The sequence below is a fragment of the Rattus norvegicus genome, chromosome 7 (genome assembly GCF_036323735.1).
Source record: "Rattus norvegicus strain BN/NHsdMcwi chromosome 7, GRCr8, whole genome shotgun sequence".
In the NCBI taxonomy this organism is placed as follows: domain Eukaryota; kingdom Metazoa; phylum Chordata; class Mammalia; order Rodentia; family Muridae; genus Rattus; species Rattus norvegicus.
In genome coordinates this window covers 127,589,957-127,613,184 of record NC_086025.1, presented here as the reverse complement: position 1 = coordinate 127,613,184, position 23,228 = coordinate 127,589,957, and the positions used below count along the sequence as shown (strand labels likewise).

General features: G+C 43.3%; 1 protein-coding gene across 5 annotated transcripts; it reads left to right on the top strand.

The window, feature by feature from the left end:
* The first annotated feature begins 5,363 nt into the window (after positions 1-5,363).
* Positions 5,364-17,975, top strand: Twf1 (twinfilin actin-binding protein 1). 5 transcript variants are annotated; one of them, XM_063263656.1, is made up of 10 exons: positions 5,952-6,109; positions 7,544-7,621; positions 9,292-9,470; positions 10,487-10,582; positions 11,468-11,572; positions 12,302-12,322; positions 13,076-13,201; positions 14,699-14,849; positions 14,996-15,117; positions 15,988-17,967. In XM_063263656.1, the coding sequence occupies exons 1-10, from the start codon at positions 6,085-6,087 to the stop codon at positions 16,156-16,158; spliced, it is 1,074 nt and encodes a 357-aa protein (XP_063119726.1). In that variant the 5' UTR covers positions 5,952-6,084; the 3' UTR covers positions 16,159-17,967. The 5 variants fall into 5 exon arrangements, with proteins under 5 accessions (XP_063119727.1, XP_063119726.1, NP_001008521.1 ...); XM_063263659.1 differs by lacking the exon at positions 5,952-6,109 and adding an exon at positions 6,445-6,699; XM_063263657.1 differs by lacking the exon at positions 12,302-12,322 and having other exon boundaries at positions 5,364-6,699.
* The last annotated feature ends 5,253 nt before the right edge of the window (positions 17,976-23,228 follow it).

Sequence of the window (23,228 nt, the reverse complement as noted above, 5' to 3'; positions counted from 1 at the left end):
TCCTCTTCTTCTTTCTCCTCCTCCTCCTCTTCCTCCTCCTCTTCCTCTTCTTCTTCTTCCTCCTCCTCTTCCTCCTCTTCCTCTTCTTCTTCTTCCTCCTCCTCCTTTTCCTCCTCCTCCTCTTCTTTCTCCTCCTCTTCTTCCTCCTCTTCCTCTTCCTCCTCCTCCTCTTCCTCTACCTCCTTCTCTTCTTCTTTGTCTAAATTGCTTTTTTAAGACACAACTCCTGCCAGGCATGGTGGCTCAGGCCTTTAATCCCAGCACTTGGGAGGCAGAGGCAGGAGGATCTCTGTGAGTTCTAGGTCAGCCTGGTCTACAGTCTACAAAGTGAGTGAGGGACTGCAAGGACCACACAGAGAAACCCTGTCTCGCAAAACAAAAGAGAAAAACCAACCTAACAAAAAGGGCACAACTCAGTAAAAATGAGCAAACAAAACCCTGCTCTACGAACTCGGCCTTGTATTTCTCCCCCTGCACAATCTCCTGGACAGATTGCAAATTCTGAGCCCCAACCAAACTCTTCATATGTGAAAGTGCAGGAGTCTGTTATAGTCTTCAAACTTTCTTCTTTTTTGAAGACCAAAAAAGAAGAAAGGAGGAGGAGGAAGAAGAGGAGGAGGAAGAGGAGGAGGAAGAGGAGGAAGAAGAGGAGGAAGAGGAGGAAGAGGAGGAGGAAGAGGAGGAAGAAGAGGAGGAAGAGGAGGAAGAGGAGGAAGAGGAGGAAGAGGAGGAGGAAGAGGAGGAGGAAGAGGAGGAGGAAGAGGAGGAGGAAGAGGAGGAGGAAGGGGAGGAGGAGGAGGAGGAAGAGGAGGAGGAGGCTGTTCCCACAGTGGACTGATCATTAGGGAACGTCTCCTCAACTCCTCCACACACCATTTAAGCATCAGCGGAATGGTGTTAGTTAGCAACATTCAAAAAGACAGAAGAGCATTTTGTGTTCAGAATGGTTCTCAAATATTCACAAGAGCCATTTAAACCAACCCTGCCCACTGCTCAGGAATGTTAGAGACCATGAAAAGAAATCCCGAGTGCTGTTGCTGAGATAAGCAACATGGTGAGAATCCCATATATGACCTATATATAATCCCATATGTAATCCTATGTCTAATCCCATGTGTAATCCTATATATAATACATTAAACCCCTTGTCGCTGTGTGCTTCCTCATGCTTTGATTCTCGTGTGCACGGTTACCATGGTCAACAGCTCTTTTGAAGCGAGTGCCTCCTGTTTCTTTCATTAGGAAGGTACCTATCACTTATTAGGGGTCCACTGGGGAGAGTAACGAAGAGATATCATTGCCTTGAAGTGGTCATCTTCAACCCACCATCTTCGCTTTGTCCTTTTTTTCAATGCTTGTTTCAAAGACTGCAGAGCCCGACAGGAATAAACGCATCGTCCTACTTCTCTAAAGTGCTTATGGTTGCTTGATGTCTATTGTGGACCATTTGTAGTTATAATTACGCACAAATGATAAAAGTCACCTAACGTTTGATCTTCATTTTACGGCTCAATTAGTTATTTTTTATTATTCTGTGCTTTATGAGACTAACTGTGTTATATAAGACATGGTAATAGTGTGGTGTATGAACACACTAAGGAGTCAGCCCTGGATAATTGCTCTTGTTTAGAAATCCTGTTTTGTTTGCTTTATTTCTCTCTTTATTCATTCAAGAAGGTCTTATGAAGCCGAAGCTGGCCTGGAGCTCACTAAGTAGCTGGATGGACCTTGAACTTTGGATCCTTCTGCCTCCACCTCCAGAGTGCTGAGATTACAGATAAATTCCACAACCCCAGTGAGCACTGGGGGGTTTAACCCAAGGCCTCTGCATGCAAAGCAGGCACTCTGCAAACTCAGCTACACCCACATCCCTTTGGCTCTGTGTTCTTGTCCTTGAAATGGGAATGTCTGGTTTCTTTGAAAACCCCAAGCCTATACATACTATATAATACTATATTGTACTGGACCTGCTGCTAATTAGCATACATGAAACCCAACCCCTGTGAACACGTCCTCTCTCACCCAGTTTCCATGAGCACCTCGAGACATCAAGATTGCTGTGTGGCAGGAACAAGAAGGACTCAAGCACAGAGAGATTAAATAATTCCGTTCAAGGCCACACAGTGCCTATCGTGTTTTTAACCCACACCGGTTCGATTTCCCTAACAAAGCCTAAAGCAAGTAATGAGACAACGTATTGTATGATTATTTCACACATTCAGCAAAAGAAGATTATCTTTTAATGAGTCTCCCATCAGAGAAAGGATGAGTGTGTGTGTCTCACAGTGATGCTGTGTTCACCATCACGTTCTAGTCTATTGTATACGAAGTTTACGGGTGCTCTGATTTTGTTAAAGTGTCTTTATTTGACAATAAACCAGTCAGCAGAGGTCAAAGTCCTCTAACGTTCAAAAGTCCTAATCCACCCATTGGTCTCTCTCTCTCTCTCTCACACACACACACACACACACACACACACACACACACACACACCAATTAGTCAGTAGCCAAATATGTTTTATGTATATATTATGCATTTGGTTCTTTTGCTCTTTTTATACTTTTAAAATTGAGGTGGAGGCTTGTTTGTTTGTTTGTTTGTTTGTGTTTTGAAGAAAGTCTAAGTTCTGACATTTGGAAACCAGGCTTATCACCCAGAGCCTGAAGTTCTCCTGGGGCATCAGTGAGGCAGAATTGATACTTCTTTTAAATAGAGCAGACCCGCATGCATTTGGGTTTGTGATTTTAAATGCTTAGTTCTAACTTCCAACTATACCAGGTCCTAAGTTTGTTTTCCCAAGCCTGAGCTCCCTCTTTGCTTGCCTGCTTTTGGCCCGGGGAAAGCAGCAGTCTGGCCGGTGTGCTTTCCATACACTTTCTCCTAGGAATTTGAAACTCTGTCATCACAAAGAAGCAATGTGGCCTTGCTTGCTACTAAATTACTTCCAAGGGTCTCAGTCGAAAAGATAAAAGCCTTCGGAAATAGACTTAGAAGGAATTTCAAGGCAGTCTTATTAGAGTTTGTGAGAAAAATAGCAGGGCAGGCAAGTTGTAAATTTCAGTCACTGCTGAGACAGAAAAGAAAAAGAGAACTATGGTTGTGAGCCACAGTTGTGTTCACAAGCAGCCTCCAGAGGGGGAAGAATGTGTGGGGGACCTGTAGATGGGTAACTCTCCGTCATTCGTCTGTCCCACAGACACTGAAAGGAAAAGGGAAAAAGAGCCTGGAAGTGTTCTGCCTTTGAGCCTTGTCTAAATGTGAAGTGGAAGTTGGGAGAGTGGCATTAGTGGGAAATGACTGTCACAGAGTTCTCTTCTAGTAAGAGAGAGGCACTCATTTATCAGTTTATGGTTTCCTGATTGTACTTGCACACAAAGGTTGCCTTGCAGGCTTTCAAGCCTTTGTTTCTCCTTCAGAAGCCTAGCAGACCTCAAGTTAGACCAAGTTAAAGCCAGAGAGTCCTGCTAATGTGATCCTGCTGCCTGCCACATTCCCTCGGTCTTATAGAATTTAAAGGTAGCAGAGGGTAGCCCTTCAAAACTGAGTGTTTCCCCTCTGACAGCACTCTGAGGAAGAGGAGGGTGTCCTTTTGTGGACACGTCTTGGTCCCCATTCTCCCTGTATAGTCAGTCCTGCAGGTGATCAGACTCCTCTGGACACATTTTGTAAGGTTCTTGGTCTAACCTGATGTCACTGGACTCAACCGTGAGCCTCCAAATAATCTGTGCTTGTTAATGTTTCATGATAATAAGAAAAAAATGTGGGAATTTTTTTTGACAATGGGAAAGTTAAATAGAAAGCTAAAAAGCCTCAGAGGTTCGAGAAAGAAAAATATCACAAGTGTCCCTCCTTGGCATTAAAAATACAAGAGGCTTCAGGAGGCGGTGCCTGCCTTTAACCCCAGCACTGGAGACAGAGAGGCAGAAGGAACTCGGTGAGTTCCAGGGCCAGACTGGTCTACACAGCAAGTTACAGGACAGCCAGGACTATTGAGAAACCCTGCCTCACTAACAAAACAGCAGCATACAAAGAGGAAGAGATTCCAGGACTCTGCTGAGGCCTCAGATCCTTGTAGTTTTCACATCAACTACTGTGTCTGCAGAAAGAAAAAGCAAGGACTTCCTGAAGGGTGACAGGCAGGCTTCAAACCTAACTGGACGTTTTTCTTCCCAGGCTGAACACACAATGGTCCTTTCTAAGCACGGATATAGGGAAGTTATTATTTTTTAATCTCATCAGTATTTCTTTTTAAACAGTGTCAGCTTCTGTAATCCACAGGACATGAATCAGCTAAAAGCCCTGCAAGCGAACCCTGCAATTTTCCCTTTGTGCAACAACAGTAAAAACTGGTAAATCAGGATGGACCATTATGCCGGGAAGAACTGACTGGAATGAACACCTCCCAAGGAAGTCCTCAAACTCAGATTTTATGGGACTAATCCATGGGTGTGAGGATCTGTTAAAAAAAACAGAGTCTAGACCACAAGCCCCAGCACATAACAAATTTATTTTTTAATTTTATTTTATTTGCTGTGGTCTCCACAGAGAAAGGCAGTTGCTGGTCTGTTTAGTGGCTTATTTCAAATGCATTACACTCAAAGAGGGACTCCATACCTTGTTATTCTATCGTTTGCCTGGCTCTCATTTGAATATAAAAACTAAATATACTTATTACTCCAAGGCTTTAAAATCAAGACCTAGCTTTGTACTTAATGAACATTAGAAAACAAACATAAAAATAAACAACAGAATTAACTTTCACAGGGGAATGCATGCTGATAAAAGCCGGAAATGATAAGAACGTTAACTCCTACCTGTTATTCCCATACAAATGTATTCCAGGTAACTACAAACACACATTTGATTTGAAGCAATAAAGGCTAACCTACAGTAAAGCTCTGTTAATAATTTTCAGGGGTAGAATTGACCACAGAGAGATATTCAGGTCAGTTCAGTGGTTCAGTGGTTTTATACTCAGTTCTTTGGGTAACCAAAGAAAGGACAATGAGGTCTCTTAAAGTGCTGTGAGCTGAAATTTTCGGGAAAAAAAAAAAAAGCCAACCCATACCTGTTAAAGACTCAAAAAAGTTGCCTGACTGATTAGAACTGCCTGATTGTGTAGAACTGTGGCGTTGTAGGTCCCAAGCCAAATTATCTTGGGCCACCCCCCATCACTAGCCACCTCTGAGTCGGACCTAACATCCATCCTTGGAAAGGTGCAGACCACTTAGCTTCTCCCATTGAAGGGTTAAAGATGTCCTCTTCAGGTAGTATCAGAACCAGTAGCAGAAATTTCCCCACTTAGGGTATTATAGCCCCATGCCCCCACCAGATATATTTTAAAGATGATTTGTGATTTTCTTTTTGTTCTGCTACTACAAAAGAATTTCAAAGTCTGTTACCAAGTTGGAACCTAATATCTGGGGTGGGGTGTCACCTGAATTAGTGCCCCTCCCCTGATAGGGCACATATTTGGTTTCAGAAAAGACTTTTTTCTTTTGAGGTGAGAACAGTGGTTTTGTGTGGTAGTGACCAAGTGAAAAGATTCAAATCACAAGGAAAATGATGGAGAACTCTACATTCTTTTATTTTAAAGTAGGCCAGGAGTGGTCTTGAACCCCATCTTGCCCTGCAAATGTTTTATCTTTCGCCTTAAAGTGGCCTTTTCTTTACAGCGAAGGGTATGTCTTTTACGCAGAAAGCGTTTGTTTGGGGAAATGGCTAAAGCATTTTGTGGCGGGGTCGCTGTGGTGTGTGACAAGCAGCCCACCGCCACAAAGTGCAACCTGCACAGGGTCAGCAGCAGAGGGTTGGGGCGCAAGGGGTAGGGTTATTGCCGGGAAAGGGCGGGGCCAAGACCTGGAAGGGGAGGAGACTGTGATGATAGTGAGGCTAGCCAGTAAAAGGACAGGGGGCGGGATCCTGGGCGGGACCTAAGCCGCACAGGAAAGCGGGGCTGGTGCTGAGGGCGGGGCTGAGGGTCGCGGGCCGATGACGCGCAGGCGGAGCCGCTACTTCCTGGATCCGCCGGCCGGGGCCGCTGCCGCACCCTGAGCCGGAGCCGGGAACCCGCGGCCGTCGCCATGTCCCACCAGACCGGCATCCAAGGTAACGGCGCCACGGGGCAGGGGCTCCCGGGAGGCTGCGGGCCCGAGCGCTGGAGGCGCGGACATCATTGGAGCGGCTCTGAGTGCCACGGCTCCCACTGTGTCCCTCGCGGCCCTACCCGGCGGCCGCCACGTAACAGGCCGGTGGCTGCCAGAGAGCCGAGACGTGAGGATGTACGGGGCGACTCCGCCGCATCCCGGCGCCCGTGCGGAGAGCAGGAAGATCCGAAGCTGGCCGGGCTCCTTCCTCCGGCCAGCCGAGCGACTTTTCCTCGGGACCTGCCAAAGGAGATGGTTCCAGCACTCAGATCGTTTGAAAACCAAACACATCCCACCGCTGTAGGGTGCCTCCCGAACTCCCCGGATTATCTCTCAGAACGCGGGTGTGCCTTCCTTTCGGAGAAATCCTGAGTAGGAAGTGTTTTTCCATCTTTGGATGCTTGCTCCCCAGGCAGCCGAAAAGTCTGATCTGTGTGGCTGCACCTCATCACCCGGTGGAGACAGTTGAATGTGCAGTTTACTTGTGTATCTTACTCGCCATTATTATTTCCTGGTTTGAAAATAGGCAACTTGGACGTATTCACCTCCTCGGTATCAAATAATATATTCCGGGGTTGCTTAACGAGTTCTAATATAGAGCACTTCCTGTAATAGTTACCTGAGCCTTTCCTTCAGGTGACCACCTAATTAATAACTTGTTTTGTGTTTAAGGGTTTTTGATAACACCACTTAATTCCTTACGCACTCGGGCAAAGATAGTCTCAGATCTAAAAACATTGAATTTTTCCCCCGTGTTACTTTTGACATTTAAGTATGTCAAAATTATTGTTTAATGTTTGAACCTTTTATATAGCAAGACATAAATAGTGGTCTTGCTTGGGAATCAACAACACAAGACCGAATTTGAAGCAGTAATGACAACACAAGGGATAGGTTATTAAATGTTTATTTGCTCGATGGCTACTATAGCTTTTTGACAAGGAGATACAAGAAAAATATAAACATTGTAAGATCTAGTGGATTTTACAAGCTTTTTCTTTAATCAGCATATGAGATGTGACCCTGTTGTTTTTTGGTGGACAGATACAGGAAATGATTTATGAAGGAGCTATCACAAACTTAAAATTGGACTATAGACACATCGTTTCAACATTTTCAAACATGAAGCAATCTGTCCATTACTGGGTTTGATCTAAAGCATTCACCCTGGTGTTATTTCTGCCACAGAGTTCTGTGCCTAAAACATTAAAGTTTCTGTATTCATCATGTTAGTATTCAGTTCTTACTCCTAGCCAAGGCCTGTATTTTATGCTTCTGTTTATAATAACAATAAGGGGCTGTATATGTCTCTTTAATTTTACGTTTTTCTTATGTAAACACCAACACAACTACTTCGAAGTGTAAACATTTTTCTCCCCTTTATCATTTTCCACAGCAAGTGAAGACGTCAAAGAGATCTTTGCCAGAGCCAGAAATGGGAAATACCGACTTCTAAAAATATCGATTGAAAATGGTTAGTTAACATTGTTAAGATGCTCTGCGCTCGTGGTATGTAAGCTGTTAGAGTTTCAGGTTTCCAAGAGTTATTAGTAATTTGAACTGTTAATCAGCTTGAAGCAAGTTCAGAGTTTGCCTTTCAGCCAGTTTTCCTTTTAAATTGGGGGTGACTATTGGGGAAACCGCAGATGTTTTCTGGTGTGGCAGCTTCACCTGTTGTCTTTCTGCCAGAACAATCCATGTCTGATGTCAGTGCTTCCTTTTCTAGAATGCAAATTATTAACCAGGCAGTCAATGAGAACAAAACTAATTATTTTGTGAGTTATTCAATGAACTGTGTTTTGAAGTAGAAGCATTTGAGGGTTTGTTTTTTTTTTTTTTTTTGCCTGAGAGATCCTTTCTGGTTTGGAAACATTCTAAGGACATGGCAGTTTATAAATTGACCGTGTAACCATGACTGTGAGCAGGGGAACTGGCTGACTGGCTACATCAGAAACAGATGGACTTTAAGAAGCTGTTAGTAATTTCATGTTGAGATGAATCTGCCAAAAGTATTCTGTTGGCCTCAAATACCCTAAGCCATTTTGTTTTGGAAAAATAACTTGGGTTTTTTTTTTTTTTCATAAACTGAAATAAACCAAGTTCCAAGTTTGTTTTCCATTTTTTGTTCATATATTTAAATGTGAAACTAGTTTAGAAAATCTTAAATTTTGTTGGAACAAATGTACGTCGTTCAAAGCAGGTAAAATTGTGTAAACAAAATGGGAAGATAAAATGTATCTAATTCATACTTTAGGAAGAAAATTTCTACTTCTTAAATATTTTCCAGTTTTTTTTAATCTCGAAAAATGTTAAACTAGGAAATTTCAGAAAATGAAAAAAATAAATGCCCACCTCTTAAATTAATGACCTAGTACTGTATAGTTTGCTCCAGATCTTCTAAACTCTTACTGGTTTTCTAATGAAGGATAGCGGTTGGCAGCTGTACTTTTCTTCTTTGCTCTGGAGCAGCTGCAGTTGGAAAGGTGTGTGTGTGTGTGTGTGTATGTGTATGTATATATATGTATATGATCCATCCTCTTTAAGCACATAATGCTGTTTCTAAGTTCATATGAACTGCATATTATTCTATTCTTGATCTTTATTTCTGGGATGGCCGGGGATTTGTTTGCTAGCCTGTGGTTGTTTTAAAACATGGGCCGTGTTTTTATCTGACCGTCCACGGCTTGTTCTCTTCCGGGGAATGGAAGCTGTCGGTTTGCCCTGTTGCCATACAGTGCTGCTAGCACCTGTCTGTGGGTGCAGGTGACCCTGTGCTCCCTCCATACTCTTCCTTAGCTCTACAAGGTAGCATTTAAAATGTGGGACGGCTCCAGCTCTGGTTTATATGTTTGGGCAACGTTTTAAACCAACAGTGTTGTTGTCAAGTAGGAGCTGAAGCTTGTTTCATAATTCTTTATGATTAAATATTAATTTCAAGAATTATAGTTTTGAGTCGTAAATGAAGTTATATATATATGCTATAATATATATCGATTAACAAATAGGACTCTAATTGACCTTTACGTGAATATTTAGCTCAGCTATTAACTGTAGTAATTGAGACATAAGTCATTCTTCTTGTCTTCATCACATTAGCACTTGATACTACATAGCACTTAACCGGTTCAAATTCTCCTTTCATAGAGCAACTGGTGGTCGGGTCCTGTAGTCCGCCTTCAGATTCCTGGGAACAGGATTACGATCCCTTTGTCTTGCCCCTGCTGGAGGACAAGCAACCGTGCTATGTGTTATTCAGGTTAGATTCTCAGAATGCCCAGGGATATGAGTGGATATTCATTGCATGGTCTCCAGATCATTCTCATGTGAGTAATTTTTTGTAGTTTTTGTTTTGTTTGTTTGTTTAGCATTAAATGCTAGGAAGAATTTTTTTTTTTTTGAAGTATTTTCAGGCTAAAGGAAGGGTAAGAAGCAACAATCTTCCCAGAGAGATAATCCTCCCCGCAAACAAAGAAACAAAAGAGCTGATGGTAGACTAAAATAGAGAACAGGGTGGAATTGGAGGTGAATATTGCCCAGTATTTTAAAGAGTCTTGGGTTTCTTATAAAAAGCTAATTTTTGAAGCTATTTAGATATTCTCAAAAGATTACCCATTTTTAATTCCTCTGTCTGGAAGAAATAGCAGATTTCACTATTTGGAAATGTGAACTTGTCTCCGTTAATTCATAGTGACCCAGGAGAGCTACTAAAGCTCTTTCTTAATAGAGTGCATGGCCCCGTCCCAGTGTTGCCCATCTAATGGCATCTGCTGTCAGGAGACCTTTCAGGTATACCTGACTTGTAGCGAGGAATGTCTGATCTAGAGCTGAGTAAAGTGTCACCACAAAGGTTACTCTGTATGATCTCCTCCCTCATAGTTTAAAATACTACCTTAGGTTATTTTTTTATTCTTGCAACTAATTTTGCACTTTGTAAAGTTAAGAGTTTATTTTGTATTTTAATAAAGCATACTGGGCTGGAGAGATGGCTCAGTGGTTAGAGCACTGACTGCTCTTCCAGAGGTCCTGAGTTCAAATCCCAGCAACCACGTGGTGGCTCACAACCATCTGTAATGGGATCCGATGCCCACTTCTGGTGTGTCTGAAGACAGCAACAGTGTACTTATATAGAATAAGTAAATCTTTTTTAAAAAAAAGGCATACTACATAATTTAAAGCCGACCTCAATGGTCATTAATGGTTTAGATACCCATTTTATAGTTGTCAGTGTCAGCCTGATCTGTTTATAGACTGAAGATTTTAGTATATCAGAGCTTTCTTTTATACTGGTATATTTTATAAAGTTAATACTATTAACCTGAAAACCTTCACAATTTTATAGGTTCGTCAAAAAATGCTGTATGCGGCAACAAGAGCAACTCTGAAAAAAGAATTTGGAGGTGGCCACATTAAAGATGAAGTGTTTGGAACAGTAAAGGTGCAAGATTTACATTTATACAAATCTTACATTTAGATCTTTTATGTTTCAAAAACAAAAAATAAATAAACCAAAGCTGGTGAAGCCAGGCGTAGTGGGCTGATCCTGTAATCACAGCACGTGAGAGGGAGGCAGCATGATTTCTGGGGGTGACACCAGCCTAGTCTACGCCCTGAGTTCCAGGACAGTCTGGGCTGCATAGTGAGCACCTGTCTCAGAAGAACAAACAGCAGGGTAAAGGAAGATGATTGGGATGAATTGGTTCTAGCTCGAGATTTGCAAGTTTGTCCTAACGAGCTTACTTGTATCTACTTGAGGTTGAGAATAAGCACTATTGAAATACACGTACCCGTTAGCTTGTGGGCACATTATGCCTTCATGATGACATTTGTGAGTCAGGGGGGTTAGAGTGTATGGTTGAGCAGCTGGCTCACCTTCAGTGTCAGAAGGTGACACTCCAGCCAGTGGAGGGGCTGGGCTTTCTCTCCCGTGAACCTGGAGGAGGGCTGGCCTCTCGGCTTTCTTACTTAGAGCTTTCCCAGAGCGGCGTGCTCGTGAGTGGGCTGCTTTGACGTGCGATGGCTACTTCTGCAGATACTGTAGAAGGGACTTTGATAGGATTTAGACTGAGTAAATTACTCTGAACAACCAGAGGACAGTTTTCTGCGCATGGTGAATTTCAGGTATCCTGTAGGCTTGAAGCTTGATCAGTTTGTTACCTGGCTGACTCACCTCAGATGAAAGACTCAATGATTGTAGAGGATACACTTGTTATGAAGCCTCCCGCTGTGTGCTCTCACTCACTCTTCTATGAAATTTACTGTTTTTAATATAACCTCACCATGGTCGTATTTGGAAAATACTAATGTCTTTGTTTGCTTACAGGAGGACGTATCACTACATGGATATAGAAAGTATCTTCTCTCCCAGTCTTCTCCTGCCCCTCTGACTGCAGCAGAGGAAGAATTAAGGCAGATTAAAATCAGTGAGGTAGGCCACAACCCGAACATGCTTCAGGGTTTCCATCGTGTCACAATCCTGTGTTTATGGGATAGGGCTGGAGGACAGGAAATCAGAAGGCAGTTCTGTTAGGTTTAGTCTGTTTGAGTTAAAGACAGAGCTGCGTGCTTTATATGTTTTCAGAAAGAAAGTACAACATTCATATTAGAGCAGTAGCAGTACATAAAGGGCTGTCCCTGCGATACACATTAAAACAAACGTCCTGCTAGAAGCTCTGTGCTGTGAGAACTTTTAAAGAGAAAAGTGTGTTACCAAGGATTGCAAAGCGCTTTATGTGTAACACAACTGCACAAAGAAAATTCCTCAGGGGCTGGGGTTCACTAAAACACCAGAGGTTGCTTAGCTTTCTAAACGGTTTCACGTCTGTGGACGAGGATGGAGCCGTGTCTAAGGGGGAGGACTTGTAATGTGTGTTGTAGCCAGGGGACTTGGAACCAACTCTAATGTCTTGCCTCAGCCACCTTAGTTGACTTTTATAATTGCTCTTTTTACTGACACTTTACAGAGAAGAACAAAGTGCCCCAAACCACCGTTCATCCTTCTTACTAGGCTGGGCTAGGCTGGAAATGGCTCAGTGCCTTTAATACTACATTAGAAGTAAGAATCTAGCGTATATTTTAAACTAAATTTGAATAGGGCTTTTATGTGACTTTTTTTTTTTTTACAAGTTTGATAGTTTGTTTTATTCCTTGCAATCAGAACCCAGAGGATCACATTGGGGTATGCACTTGCGTATGTTCTGTGATGTTCTCATTCAATATCATGCTGTAGAATCTCCATTCATTTCTTAAGTAAAGTTTGTATCCAACATTCTGTTGCAATATTGCAAATGAGGCCCTGTACTAGCCGTCATTTATCAAGTAGAAAAATGATCATGCTCACTGAAAAGCTTTCTTGAGGTGCCCTCCTCATCCAGAGCGTTGTTTAGTAAAGAAAGCCCCACATCTGGACTGTGCACAGATGTCGCTTGTTGAGCTGTGTGTTTGTCTGTCCTGTGTTCTCCTCAGTTCAGTGCATGATGTTTGTGCTGCATTTTGTGTGCAGTAGAACAGAGGAAAGGTCTGTGCATACTGTACCCATTTTACTGTTCAAAACCTCTAGCAGGAAAAGTTCGTGCTTTAAGAGGTAATGGGATGACACTGTGGGAGAGTATCTGCAGCTACCTGAACCTCTGCCAGCCTGAGCTAAGGAAGGACACACCTCCAGAGCCCAATACTGCCATTCAGGCCTCCCTCCCAACAGTTCATAACCGTGTCATGCGCTCTGCATGTCCGCGGTTTGCTAGCAGGACAGTGAACCAGCGCAAGGAATGATTTGCCTTCTAAGTTAAAAATGCTTTAAGAATTTAAACCATATATTGGGAAAGGGTAAATGAGACTTACTGTATTTCTTAAAGTGGAGTTTTCTTCTTTTTGCCACTGGACACTGCTGAATGCTGAAATGTCACCAGTCAATTATATCTGTCATACTTAGGTACAAACTGACGTGAGTGTGGACACAAAGCATCAGACACTACAAGGAGTAGCATTTCCTATTTCTCGAGATGCCTTCCAGGCTTTGGAAAAACTGAGTAAGAGACAGCTCAACTATGTGCAGTTGGTAAGGGAAATATGATGCCCTATACAGTGGCCCTTCTTTTCGGTTACTTAACGGCTGTATAATTCTATACAGTGGCCCTTCTCTTCAGTTATTACGGCTTGTATAATTCTTGTTTTTAACTAACTTTTTGCTTTTGCTTTTCTTGTTCTCTTAATAATTTTTTTCTTTCAAGGCAGGGTCTTGCTGTTTATTTACTTTTTTAAATTGCAGAATACTATATACATATGAAAAAGTCGAATAATCCTCTGCCCGGGCCTGCCAGCAGTTAAGAAAGGTTAAAAGGATGGGGCTGGGGATTTAGCTCAGTAGTAGAGCGCTTGCCTAGGAAGCGCAAGACCCTGGGTTCAGTCCCCAGCTCCGAAAAAAAGAACCAAAAAAAAAAAAAAAAAAAAAAAAAAAGAAAGGTTAAAGGGGGCATAGCATCCAGGGCAAATGATTGATGATCTCTGGCCTTTTAATCCTCCATTCTGTGCTTTACTAAGCATTGGGAAAGTTAACTCTTATTTACTTTATAAACTTAATATACGGTTCTCTGGCAGTTACCCTGCTGTGTAGTAGTAGCTGGGAATTCAGTAGAAGATTTATTGCTAGTGTCCTTCTGGTGAGTCAGCCAGAAGCCTCTCTCGCTGGCCAGGGAGCCTGGTAACTCCTCTTAAACCAGAGAGAAACGGGAAAGGAAAGATGCCACTCACTCACACATACACACTCGATAACTCGGGAAATAGCAGCATGCCTTCCATTATTGCTTTCAGCCTTTCCTCTCCTTAACACAAAGTTCTCTGTGTAAGAAAGAATTAGCTGGTAGATAAGGTGTTACATAAAAGGGAGTAACAGGATATCAATAACAAGTTCAAACAGTGCTTCATTCTGTAGCCTCATTATAAGTTCACAGCAACAGTTTTTACATGACCTTGTCTTAGTGCACATCTGTGGCTTCATCCTTGGACCTAAATGTTTTTCCTTGAACACAAGTATGTCCCAAGCTTATTCTTAGTGTAATTATGAAAGCTCATTGTATTTGTTATTATGCAGCCCTTACTTAATATTATGAGGAATGGGCACATTTTATTCTTAATTCTAACTTTATTACATCTTTCTAGCAAAACAGCCATCTCTTAAAACTTTAATCCTAAGATTATTTGAATCAAGTCAAGAAGTTTATAAAACGTTAATTCATCTAGACAGCGTTAATTCCTGAAAGTTCATCTCTATGTTGGTGAATAGGGTGGTCCGATACCCAGGGGTTATTATATTAATTTAATGATGACAGGAAAGACATTCAGCTGCAAGAAGCAATCCTGAGATGAAGTCTCTTTGGGATCTTGCCTCTCAGCGCTCAACCATTTTAGTCCATGCAAAAAGGTGGGCCACCTCCAGGGAGGCCTTAGCGTTTCCTAGATGGCTCATGACAGTCCACGACTGTGTGTATCATCTTTGACTCTTGTTTAAGTTAATTTATGTTTTACCTGTTTCATAAATGTTGTTTCTTTTTGATAGGAAATAGATATAAAAAATGAAACAATAATTTTGGCCAACACAGAAAATACAGAACTAAAAGATTTGCCAAAGAGGATTCCCAAGGATTCAGCACGCTACCATTTCTTTCTGTATAAGCATTCCCACGAAGGAGACTACTTAGAGTCCATAGGTATGGGACACCTTATCTCCCCGAGGCACCTTCAGTCGCAGCACTGTCTCCCTGTGTGTTTCTTGCCGGGAGCTCAGGTGCACTTTTAGGAGGTTTATGGACTTGCTTTAGTTGGTATTTCTAATTGTTGTTATTTTAACTTACAGTTTTTATTTATTCAATGCCCGGATACACATGCAGCATAAGAGAGCGGATGCTGTATTCCAGCTGCAAGAGCCCTCTGTTAGATATTGTAGAAAGACAACTGCAGATGGATGTGATCAGAAAGGTGGGCCTTGCCGTTTCAATACTAAGGGTTTGCTCGTCTGTTTGTCATTTCCATCTGGTCCAACGTGATGCCTTTCCAGGTGCTGTGGCTTATAAATGAAATTACTAATTTTACTGTTGTCGTCCTAAGTCCTTAGAACCTGCTGAGAACCTAGGGATGACCTACCATGAGCCCCATCCTTTAGTATGTGCTAAGTAGTATGGTGACTACAAGCCATGGTGTAAACTGAATGAAATGTAAACTTTAGTTTCTCAATAGCACTGACAGTCACAGGTGTCCATTGGCCATGTGTGGCATTAGGATTACAACATATATAGGACCAAGTGGCTGTTGCACCGTACATACTTAAGTGCAGGTGGGATGAGGAAGGATACTTCCTTATAAACTGCTGGTCTTGGGGTGCTGAGCCTGGAGCAGTTCTGGATTTTGTCTGTCCCTCAGTGTGTGCTAGTACCTTTCACAAAGGGTCAGACTGCATAGACCAGACAGTAGACCATGTCTTAGGCTTTGCCAGCCGACATGGGTTTCTTTCACATGTTTTTGCTGTTTTTGAAGCCCCTTCAAGTGTGAATTGCTCTAAAGTTGGGCCTAGGGATTTGGTCTGTGGGCCATCGCCTACCCATTTTAGTGTGATTCCAAGTAGCACAGGGGATGAAGGAGTAGTGCAGTGTTTGAATTTATAAGGCAGAGCAGCTGCGGGGATGCAGAGCTCACCGCAGCTGGTAACCATTAGCTGCAGGGAGCGGTGAAAGGCAGTGGACTACTCATGCGGGCATCTGTACCTGGGAGCCAGCTTACAGTGCGTCAGTTCTGAATGGTTCCAGTTCCCATGGTTTACAGTGTTCTCTCTGGTAACTTCCTCTTTTGCAGATTGAGATAGACAATGGGGATGAACTGACCGCAGATTTCCTGTACGATGAAGTCCATCCCAAGCAGCATGCACATAAGCAGAGTTTTGCTAAACCAAAGGGTCCTGCGGGAAAGAGAGGGATTAGAAGATTGATTAGGGGTCCAGCGGAAGCAGAAGCCACTACTGATTAAAATTGTCTTATTAAATGTTGCAATATAGTTTTGTAAGATTTCCAGCTTTTAGTACAAGGAGAACTGAAATCATTCCATGTTGATATAGTTGGGAGGAAAATTGTACTTTTTGAAAAATAGCACTTTTCACTTCTATGTATTTTTTAAATTAATGCTATAGAAGACTCATGGTTTTTATTTTTTAGTTAAAGCTAGACAAGGTTTCAACATAGTAATGTTTGGTTTTGTCACACTGTTTTCATAGCGTGTTGATTCCACACTTTCACATAATCTTCAACGAAAGCGTAAGGACTTGCTTTTTAGAACTCTGTAGTGAGTTCTGTTTGCCTATAAGGGAAGTGGAACAACCGAGACACTCGCACTTCTTTCGAGTGTTAAGGAGCCTGGGAGGAGCAGGCAGCCGCTTGCTTTGAGCATGCTCAGGTGGGGCTGTCCGCCGCTGTGGGGAAGGCACCCTGCAGCAGGGCTTCCTGCCCCACCTCTCCATTGTAGTAGTGTCCAGATCTCAGAAACGCAGCTTGAACCCAGCTTCAAAGGTACCAGATGCCTCAGGCTTTCTCATGGCGCTGGAAGACTGCAGTCTTGTAAGGTCTTTGCAGAGCTCTCAGTTGACGATTTCCAAAGGGATTGTGAAAAGACTGTGAAGCCAGATGTTCACCTTCAGATGGAGATTCAAGTGTCATTAAAGAGAAACAACTAAAGGAAGTGTCTGACCTTTCAAGGTTTTTTGGTTTTTCTTTTTCTTTTCTTTTTTTTTTTTTGTATTTTTTTCTTCTCTTTGAAACCATGTGTCTTAAAGGAGATTGTCATATTGCTTGGGAGCAAGTTTTCAGACCTAAAATTATTGATTTCTAATACTTAGTAGGCTAGCACAGAGAATACGTAGCCTAAGGCTCTTTTGTCAATTAATAATGCCTCGGAACACGGGCTTTCTGAAGCTTGGTTACTTTCAGTTAAAACCTAAAGAGTTTGAGCCTCAAGAGTTCATTGTTACTTGAAATAGAGGGAGTTAGAACACTTGGTATTTAATCTGCTAAACCTGCTGCAGAGCCATAACTCAGAAGTTTGGAAGCGGACTGACGTGTCCGGGATTTGGAAGACCTTGACCTGAACCTCATGCTGCCTGAGATGGTGTCAGTAACGTACATTTCATGGAATGAACTATGAAGCACCCATTGCAGAGCCTTATTACCTAAGGTAATACATGCGCCTTTCAGAAATTCAGTGTGGACTCACCTAGATCACAGAGGAATTACGAGCTGATGGAAGTTTTTAAAAATAGATTTGTGTGTTTTGTTTGTTTACAAATACGTAGACTTTACTACTTAAATATGCAGGAGAGTTGACAGTAATGTTGCTCTTGTTTACGAGAGGTAAACTTTTTAGTCGTGCGTGTGTACACGTCATCACACGTGCCCATAGAGTGCTGCAGCGAGAGACCTGGAGCTGTGACGCAGACCTTCCAGAGCTGCCGTTTCAAGCAGAGGGGGTGCTTTGCGTCCTGGGTCCAGACCCGGTGGGGACTGTTCTGAAGCAGTGTGTGCAATGATGCGCTGAAGCCTGTCACACTACAGCGGTCACTGACATTCCACAGAGATGTGACCTTGTAACCTACTAATAATCAAACCAATGATTGCTGAGAATCACGTATGCATTTGTCTTAGGGAATAACCCATTGTTTACAGTATGTTTTAGGTGACAATAGATGTGAATAACATTCCCAATAAATTTATATAGCAGTGAAAAATGACATGTCTTCTGTGGACATTTTATAAGTGCATTTTATATCAATAAAATTTTTCTCTTTGAGTTGTGTATGCTGGCTTTCTAGTACATTTTAAATGTTTGGATAATTGATTTCATTAGACTGCTTAAATTCAAAAACTTTAGGTGGTTGGAAACGTAGGCAAGAACAGTTACGAGCCCAGAGTGCTTAATGTAGATTAAAATTGCCCCATAGAAATGAAGTAATAGTGAAAATACATCTAGTTGCTGAGTACCTTCCAGCATGTTCCAGAACAGCCTTGGGTACACAGAACCTGTCCCCACCCCACCCCCAGGACAATAGGTGTCCAGTGTGCTTGGCACAGGCCCTGAGGAGCTGCTTGTCTCCCAATGTAGAGGCCAGGAAGCTCCAGATGAAGGTGCAGCTGAGCTCTCCCTGTGAACGACTCGAGCCTTCTCAACTCACTCAGCATTTCCGGGTGAAGTCCTCAGGGGCGTGTTACACAGTAATGTCCTTCTCATGGGGGACGTGTTACACAGTAGATGTTCTTGGTAGCAGTTTTGGGAAAAACATTTTAAAGAGCTGGTTGAGGGCAGTGGGATTGTACAGCAGATAAAGGCACTTTTCACCAATCCCAACTGATCCTCAGGACCTACCATGGAGAATTCACTGCAAGTGGTCCTCTGGCCTGTGGTTGTGTACTCTGTATGCACGCCCACACACTAAAGGTAATAAAGCAAGTCCCTCGAAGCGTCTTTGTTTGCAGAACTAATACTTGGCCCACAGCATGACTGTGGCTGTAGCAATTCCTTTGCATATACAGTGTGAGGGTGAGGGGGGTTCATTTTCTGTCCTGGGTTCCTACTCAGCGGTTCTGCTCTAGTGAATGGGCCTAGCAATGGAATAGCTCCACGAGTGATTGACAGATGGGAACACTACCTTAAATGGCATTGTGGCTAAAAAGCTGTGTGGTGGTTATGATAGCGGTGTGATCTCGAAAAATACGGCTCTGCTGTTTACTAGCCTCTGCATGATGGGGCTCAAGACTTCGTACTTTTGTCACTTGGCTCATTGGCTACTCCCGGTTGTCCCCAAACTGTGACCTCAGAAACATCTTCATCCTGGATCATTCTAACCAGTAAGATGCATGTCCTTTATCCTTGTCCAAAGCAGGTCTCATGTTCAGTTTCCCTGATTTCTAGTTTCTGCACTTTGGCTACTACTTGCTGTCTCTGTCTCTCTCTGTCTCTGCGCCTCTCTCTCTCTCTCTCTCTCTCTCTCTCTCTCTCTCTCTCTCTCTCTCTCTCTCTCTTTTCATAGCACCTTGGGTTGTGTCAGTATAACGAACTGTCTGAGAGAAATGAACTTAGTTGGGAAAGGTTTTTTTCCTGGCACAAGGGCACTCTGGCAGTTAAGAGCCAAGAAATACCACAAAGTCACACTGTGCAACAAACTTCACAGATTTCTTGAGAACAAAATGGTGGCTGCCTTTGAATGGAGAGAGAACAGAGGGCTGAGGGGAGGGGTGGGCTTTTGTAGGATCTTTGGAGCATGTGCAGTGAGCTAGTGGGAAAGTACAATGCAGCCAGAAGTATTCCTTGTCAATTAGCTCTGAAACATTGTTTGGCCCCCAAAGCTGAGTCACAGGGGTGGGGATTTCCGTGTCAGAGCTGGGGTAGGATGGGGGCAGGGTAATTCCCACTAGCCTGTTACCTTATAAACGACTTATTTTGGCTCAGGGTTTCAGAGTGTTGGGTCCGTGGTCACTAGGCTTCACTGTGGCAGACACCATAACCTTTATGACCTTACTGTGACTGGGAAGCAAAGTAAAGATGTAAGGAGAGAGTTGTCAGAATTCAGCCATCTCAGGGACAACTCGCTTCAGGGTCAAACTGAGTTCATGGTCCCAGGCCCAGGAACTAACTCTTCTGTTCCTTTGTCACTCTGAGCTCTGGAACCAGATAACTGGGAGAATGAGTTAAAGGCTTTGAAGCCAGGTGTCCTGGATACGAGCCGGTCTCCAACGGATAACCCCTGCCTAACCCTTAATGTTAAAATACTATTGGATTACGCTGAAGCTCACCCCTGACTCCCTTCCCCCTCGCTTATGGGTTCACTCTTTAAATATGCAGTGCAACTTCCCTTTAGGGATGCGGTCAGCTTCCCAAGTCTGTGCTGTTGTCCCTGACTGGTCAATTTTTGCTGCCTAATTCAAATAAAGACCCTGCTTTGCTGGATTTGTTCCTCCTTGGGTTGCTGGACTTGTTCCTCCTTGGGTTGTTTTGTTTTTTCCGACCCGAACAAAGGGAGTTTGGTTTTGTAACAAAGTCTCATATAAGCCAAACTAATATTAACCCATTCGTGAGTGGCACCTTACCAGTGGCAACATCACTAAAGATGTTTCTCCTTCTTCTAGAAATCATTAAATTTCCTGTAGATAGGAAGGGTGGACCCTTGTAATCCCACCCCCTCCAGTTACCATTAACTGATTAAGGGAGAGTAGGGTCCTGAGAGTCCATGACAATGTTGACAGACCTGATCTCATGAAGGTCTGCAGGTAGTTAAAGCTGCTGTGAGTTCAAGAGAGCTCATGAGCCGAGGAGATGGCTCAGCAGGCAAAGGAGCTGGTCACACAAGTCAGACACCCTGAGTTTGATTGCTAGAACCCATTAAAAAGACAGATGTGATAGCACCCACTTGTAATTTTGTCTCTCCTATGGCAAGATGGGAGACAGAAACAGCAGCCTCAATAAGGTTGAAGGCAAGAACCCACTCCGGAAATATTCATTGACTTCGACATATGCTCCACAGTATACGACTCAAAATAACTTCAGGAAGTTCCTGAAATTGACCAGATGCACTCGCCCCACCCCTTCCCAAGAGTAAACAAAAACGACTGATAGGAGTCACCTTCAGAGAAGCAAAGCAGCAAAGAAGACTCTGAGACCAGACAGGCTGTGGGAAGAAGCCAAAACCAGCTCAGCTGCGGGGAAGAGGCCAAGACCAACTGAGTCACTTGGAAAAGACACCCTTCAACCTGTTGAGCTACCTGCAGGGTTATGCAGTGTGCTCCAGGTTCCCAGCTTTTGTGATGGGGAGGGCTTTTGTGATGCAGCTGTCTTTGAATCATTTCTTCCCCTGTGAGTAACCCCTCCCCCACAGTCCTGCATGTATCTGCAATGGAACTCATTTGTTCACCAAATTGACCTTGGTGGTATTCATGCTTTGGTCTGTCAGGGCCTCCCTATTTAGGGTGTGTATAGTGTCTATCTCCCCAGGAAAAGAGTATGTCACACAACATTACTTTGTAAAGGACATATGCCTCCTGTCAAGTAGCTCTGTAGCATACATAAAACTCAGGAGCCACATCTGAATAAGAAAATTCATGTCAATTCTCTCTCAGCAGGGAAGAGACACACAGTGAGTTCCAGCTCCAGCTTTGTGTCCTGTGACCAGCATGTATGGTGTCATCAGACCTTCTAGTTCTGGTGAACAGTTAACAGGAGTGGCAATTTCTGAATTGTTTAGGGGCCTCAGAGACTGTAGACCAAAAACTTATTGGAAGGTAGCTGGACTCTGGCACTGGGATTTTCATTTGACCTTATGATTCTGGAAAGTAGTTTTTATACATCCATGCGGAGTACCACCATTCATTTACTTTTATTTTTCAATCGGATTACCAAGTATCAGATTGCCTTAGGGTGTTCTCTTAGGACCTCATTTTGATCAACCCTTCTGTCCTTCTCCTACCCCATCTCCCCACCCCCATTCTACTTAACCCTTCTTCTCCCAGTACTTCCTTTCTCCTTGCTTTTTAAAGATATTACTTTTTATTTTAATCGTGTGTGTGTGTGTGTGTGTGTGTGTGTGTGTGTGTGTGTGTGTGTGTGTGTGTGTAAATGCAGTGCCTGTGCAGGCTAGAGGAGAGTGTCAGATCCCTTAGAGCTGGAGTTGTGAGCTGCCCAGCGTGGGTCCTCTGAAGGAGTAGTGCACACTCCTTACTGCCGACTCATTTCTCCAGACCTGCCCCCTCAACTTACACATCACATGTGTCTACTACCCTCCTAACCTGAAGTCCACATTCCATATCCTCTTGTGGACCCCCATTCTAGTTTCCCCCAGCTCTTTCCACACTCCCAAAGAAATGCAAACAGAGGAACAGTAGAAATTAGAACCCACCTAGGAGAGAAAACATTGACCATCTATCCTTTTGAGCCAGAGCTACCTCAATATACTTTTCATCTCTACCCCTTCTTTGGCAGATTGTGTTTTTCTTTATGTCTGAATAAAGTGCCACATTTTCATTATCCACTCAACACTATGGGGATGTTAACGAAAAATGATAGTGTGGTCCAATATACCATGGGAAAAAAATTCCATTTCTTCTACCAGTTATTTTTTCAAAAGCCTGACACTGAGTACAGCTGTGCGAATAGAAGCTATTTCCTTTCTTGCCCGCCTCTATCCCCAATCACCTCTTCATGCTGGAGTGTGCCGCAGCAGAGGTGACTTGCATTTTCCCACTTGTCCCAGGCTCGATGGAGGCTGGGTCTCATTGCTGGGACTGGCCTAGGGCCTAGAGGAAACGCGACCATATCGAACCTGCTGAGGCCGCCGCTCTCCACAGAGCCGATTGTCTCTGGGCCAAGCTGTGACTGCTTACCATCTCTCCATTGGCTCCAGCTTGCTACTGAGAGGTCTCTAGGTTGGGCAAACGCTTCCCACTCTTAGGAGAGGAGTATACGTGGCTTATTCTGGATGGAGATGGGTGTGAGATTACCATCTTGGGGACAAATAGTATTTTATGTCGGGGCTGCTGACATAGATTAAACTTTGGCTTCAGGCCTTAAAGCCTTCCAGAGGTTCGACAGCATTGACTTTTGCTATCATTTCTTCCTTAGGAACTCTGGCTTGACACTAACATTGCCTCGTTTGCTTCCTATATCCCCACGCAGGTTCCTTCATCCCACTTAAAAAAAACCCACTCATCTTGATTGCTTTAGTTCTTTATGAAATTGTTTATATCAGTCTACACTGTCCAGACCTGCCAGGAGCTCTTTTTTTCTTTTCTCTCTTTTCTTTCTTTTTTCCTTCCTTCCTTCCTTCCTCCCTTCCTTCCTTCCTTTTGTAAATCGAGTTGACTTTATATTTTTGGATTTTTTTATTTACATTTCAAATGTTATCCCCTTTCCTGGTTTCCCCTCCAGAAACCCACTATCTCCCCCTGCTTCTGTAAGGGTGCTCCCCCATCCACCTTCCCACTCCCTCCCAACTCCCTGCCCTGATATTCCCCTACAGTGGGACATCAAGCCTTAACAAGACCAAGGGCTTCTCCTCCCATCGA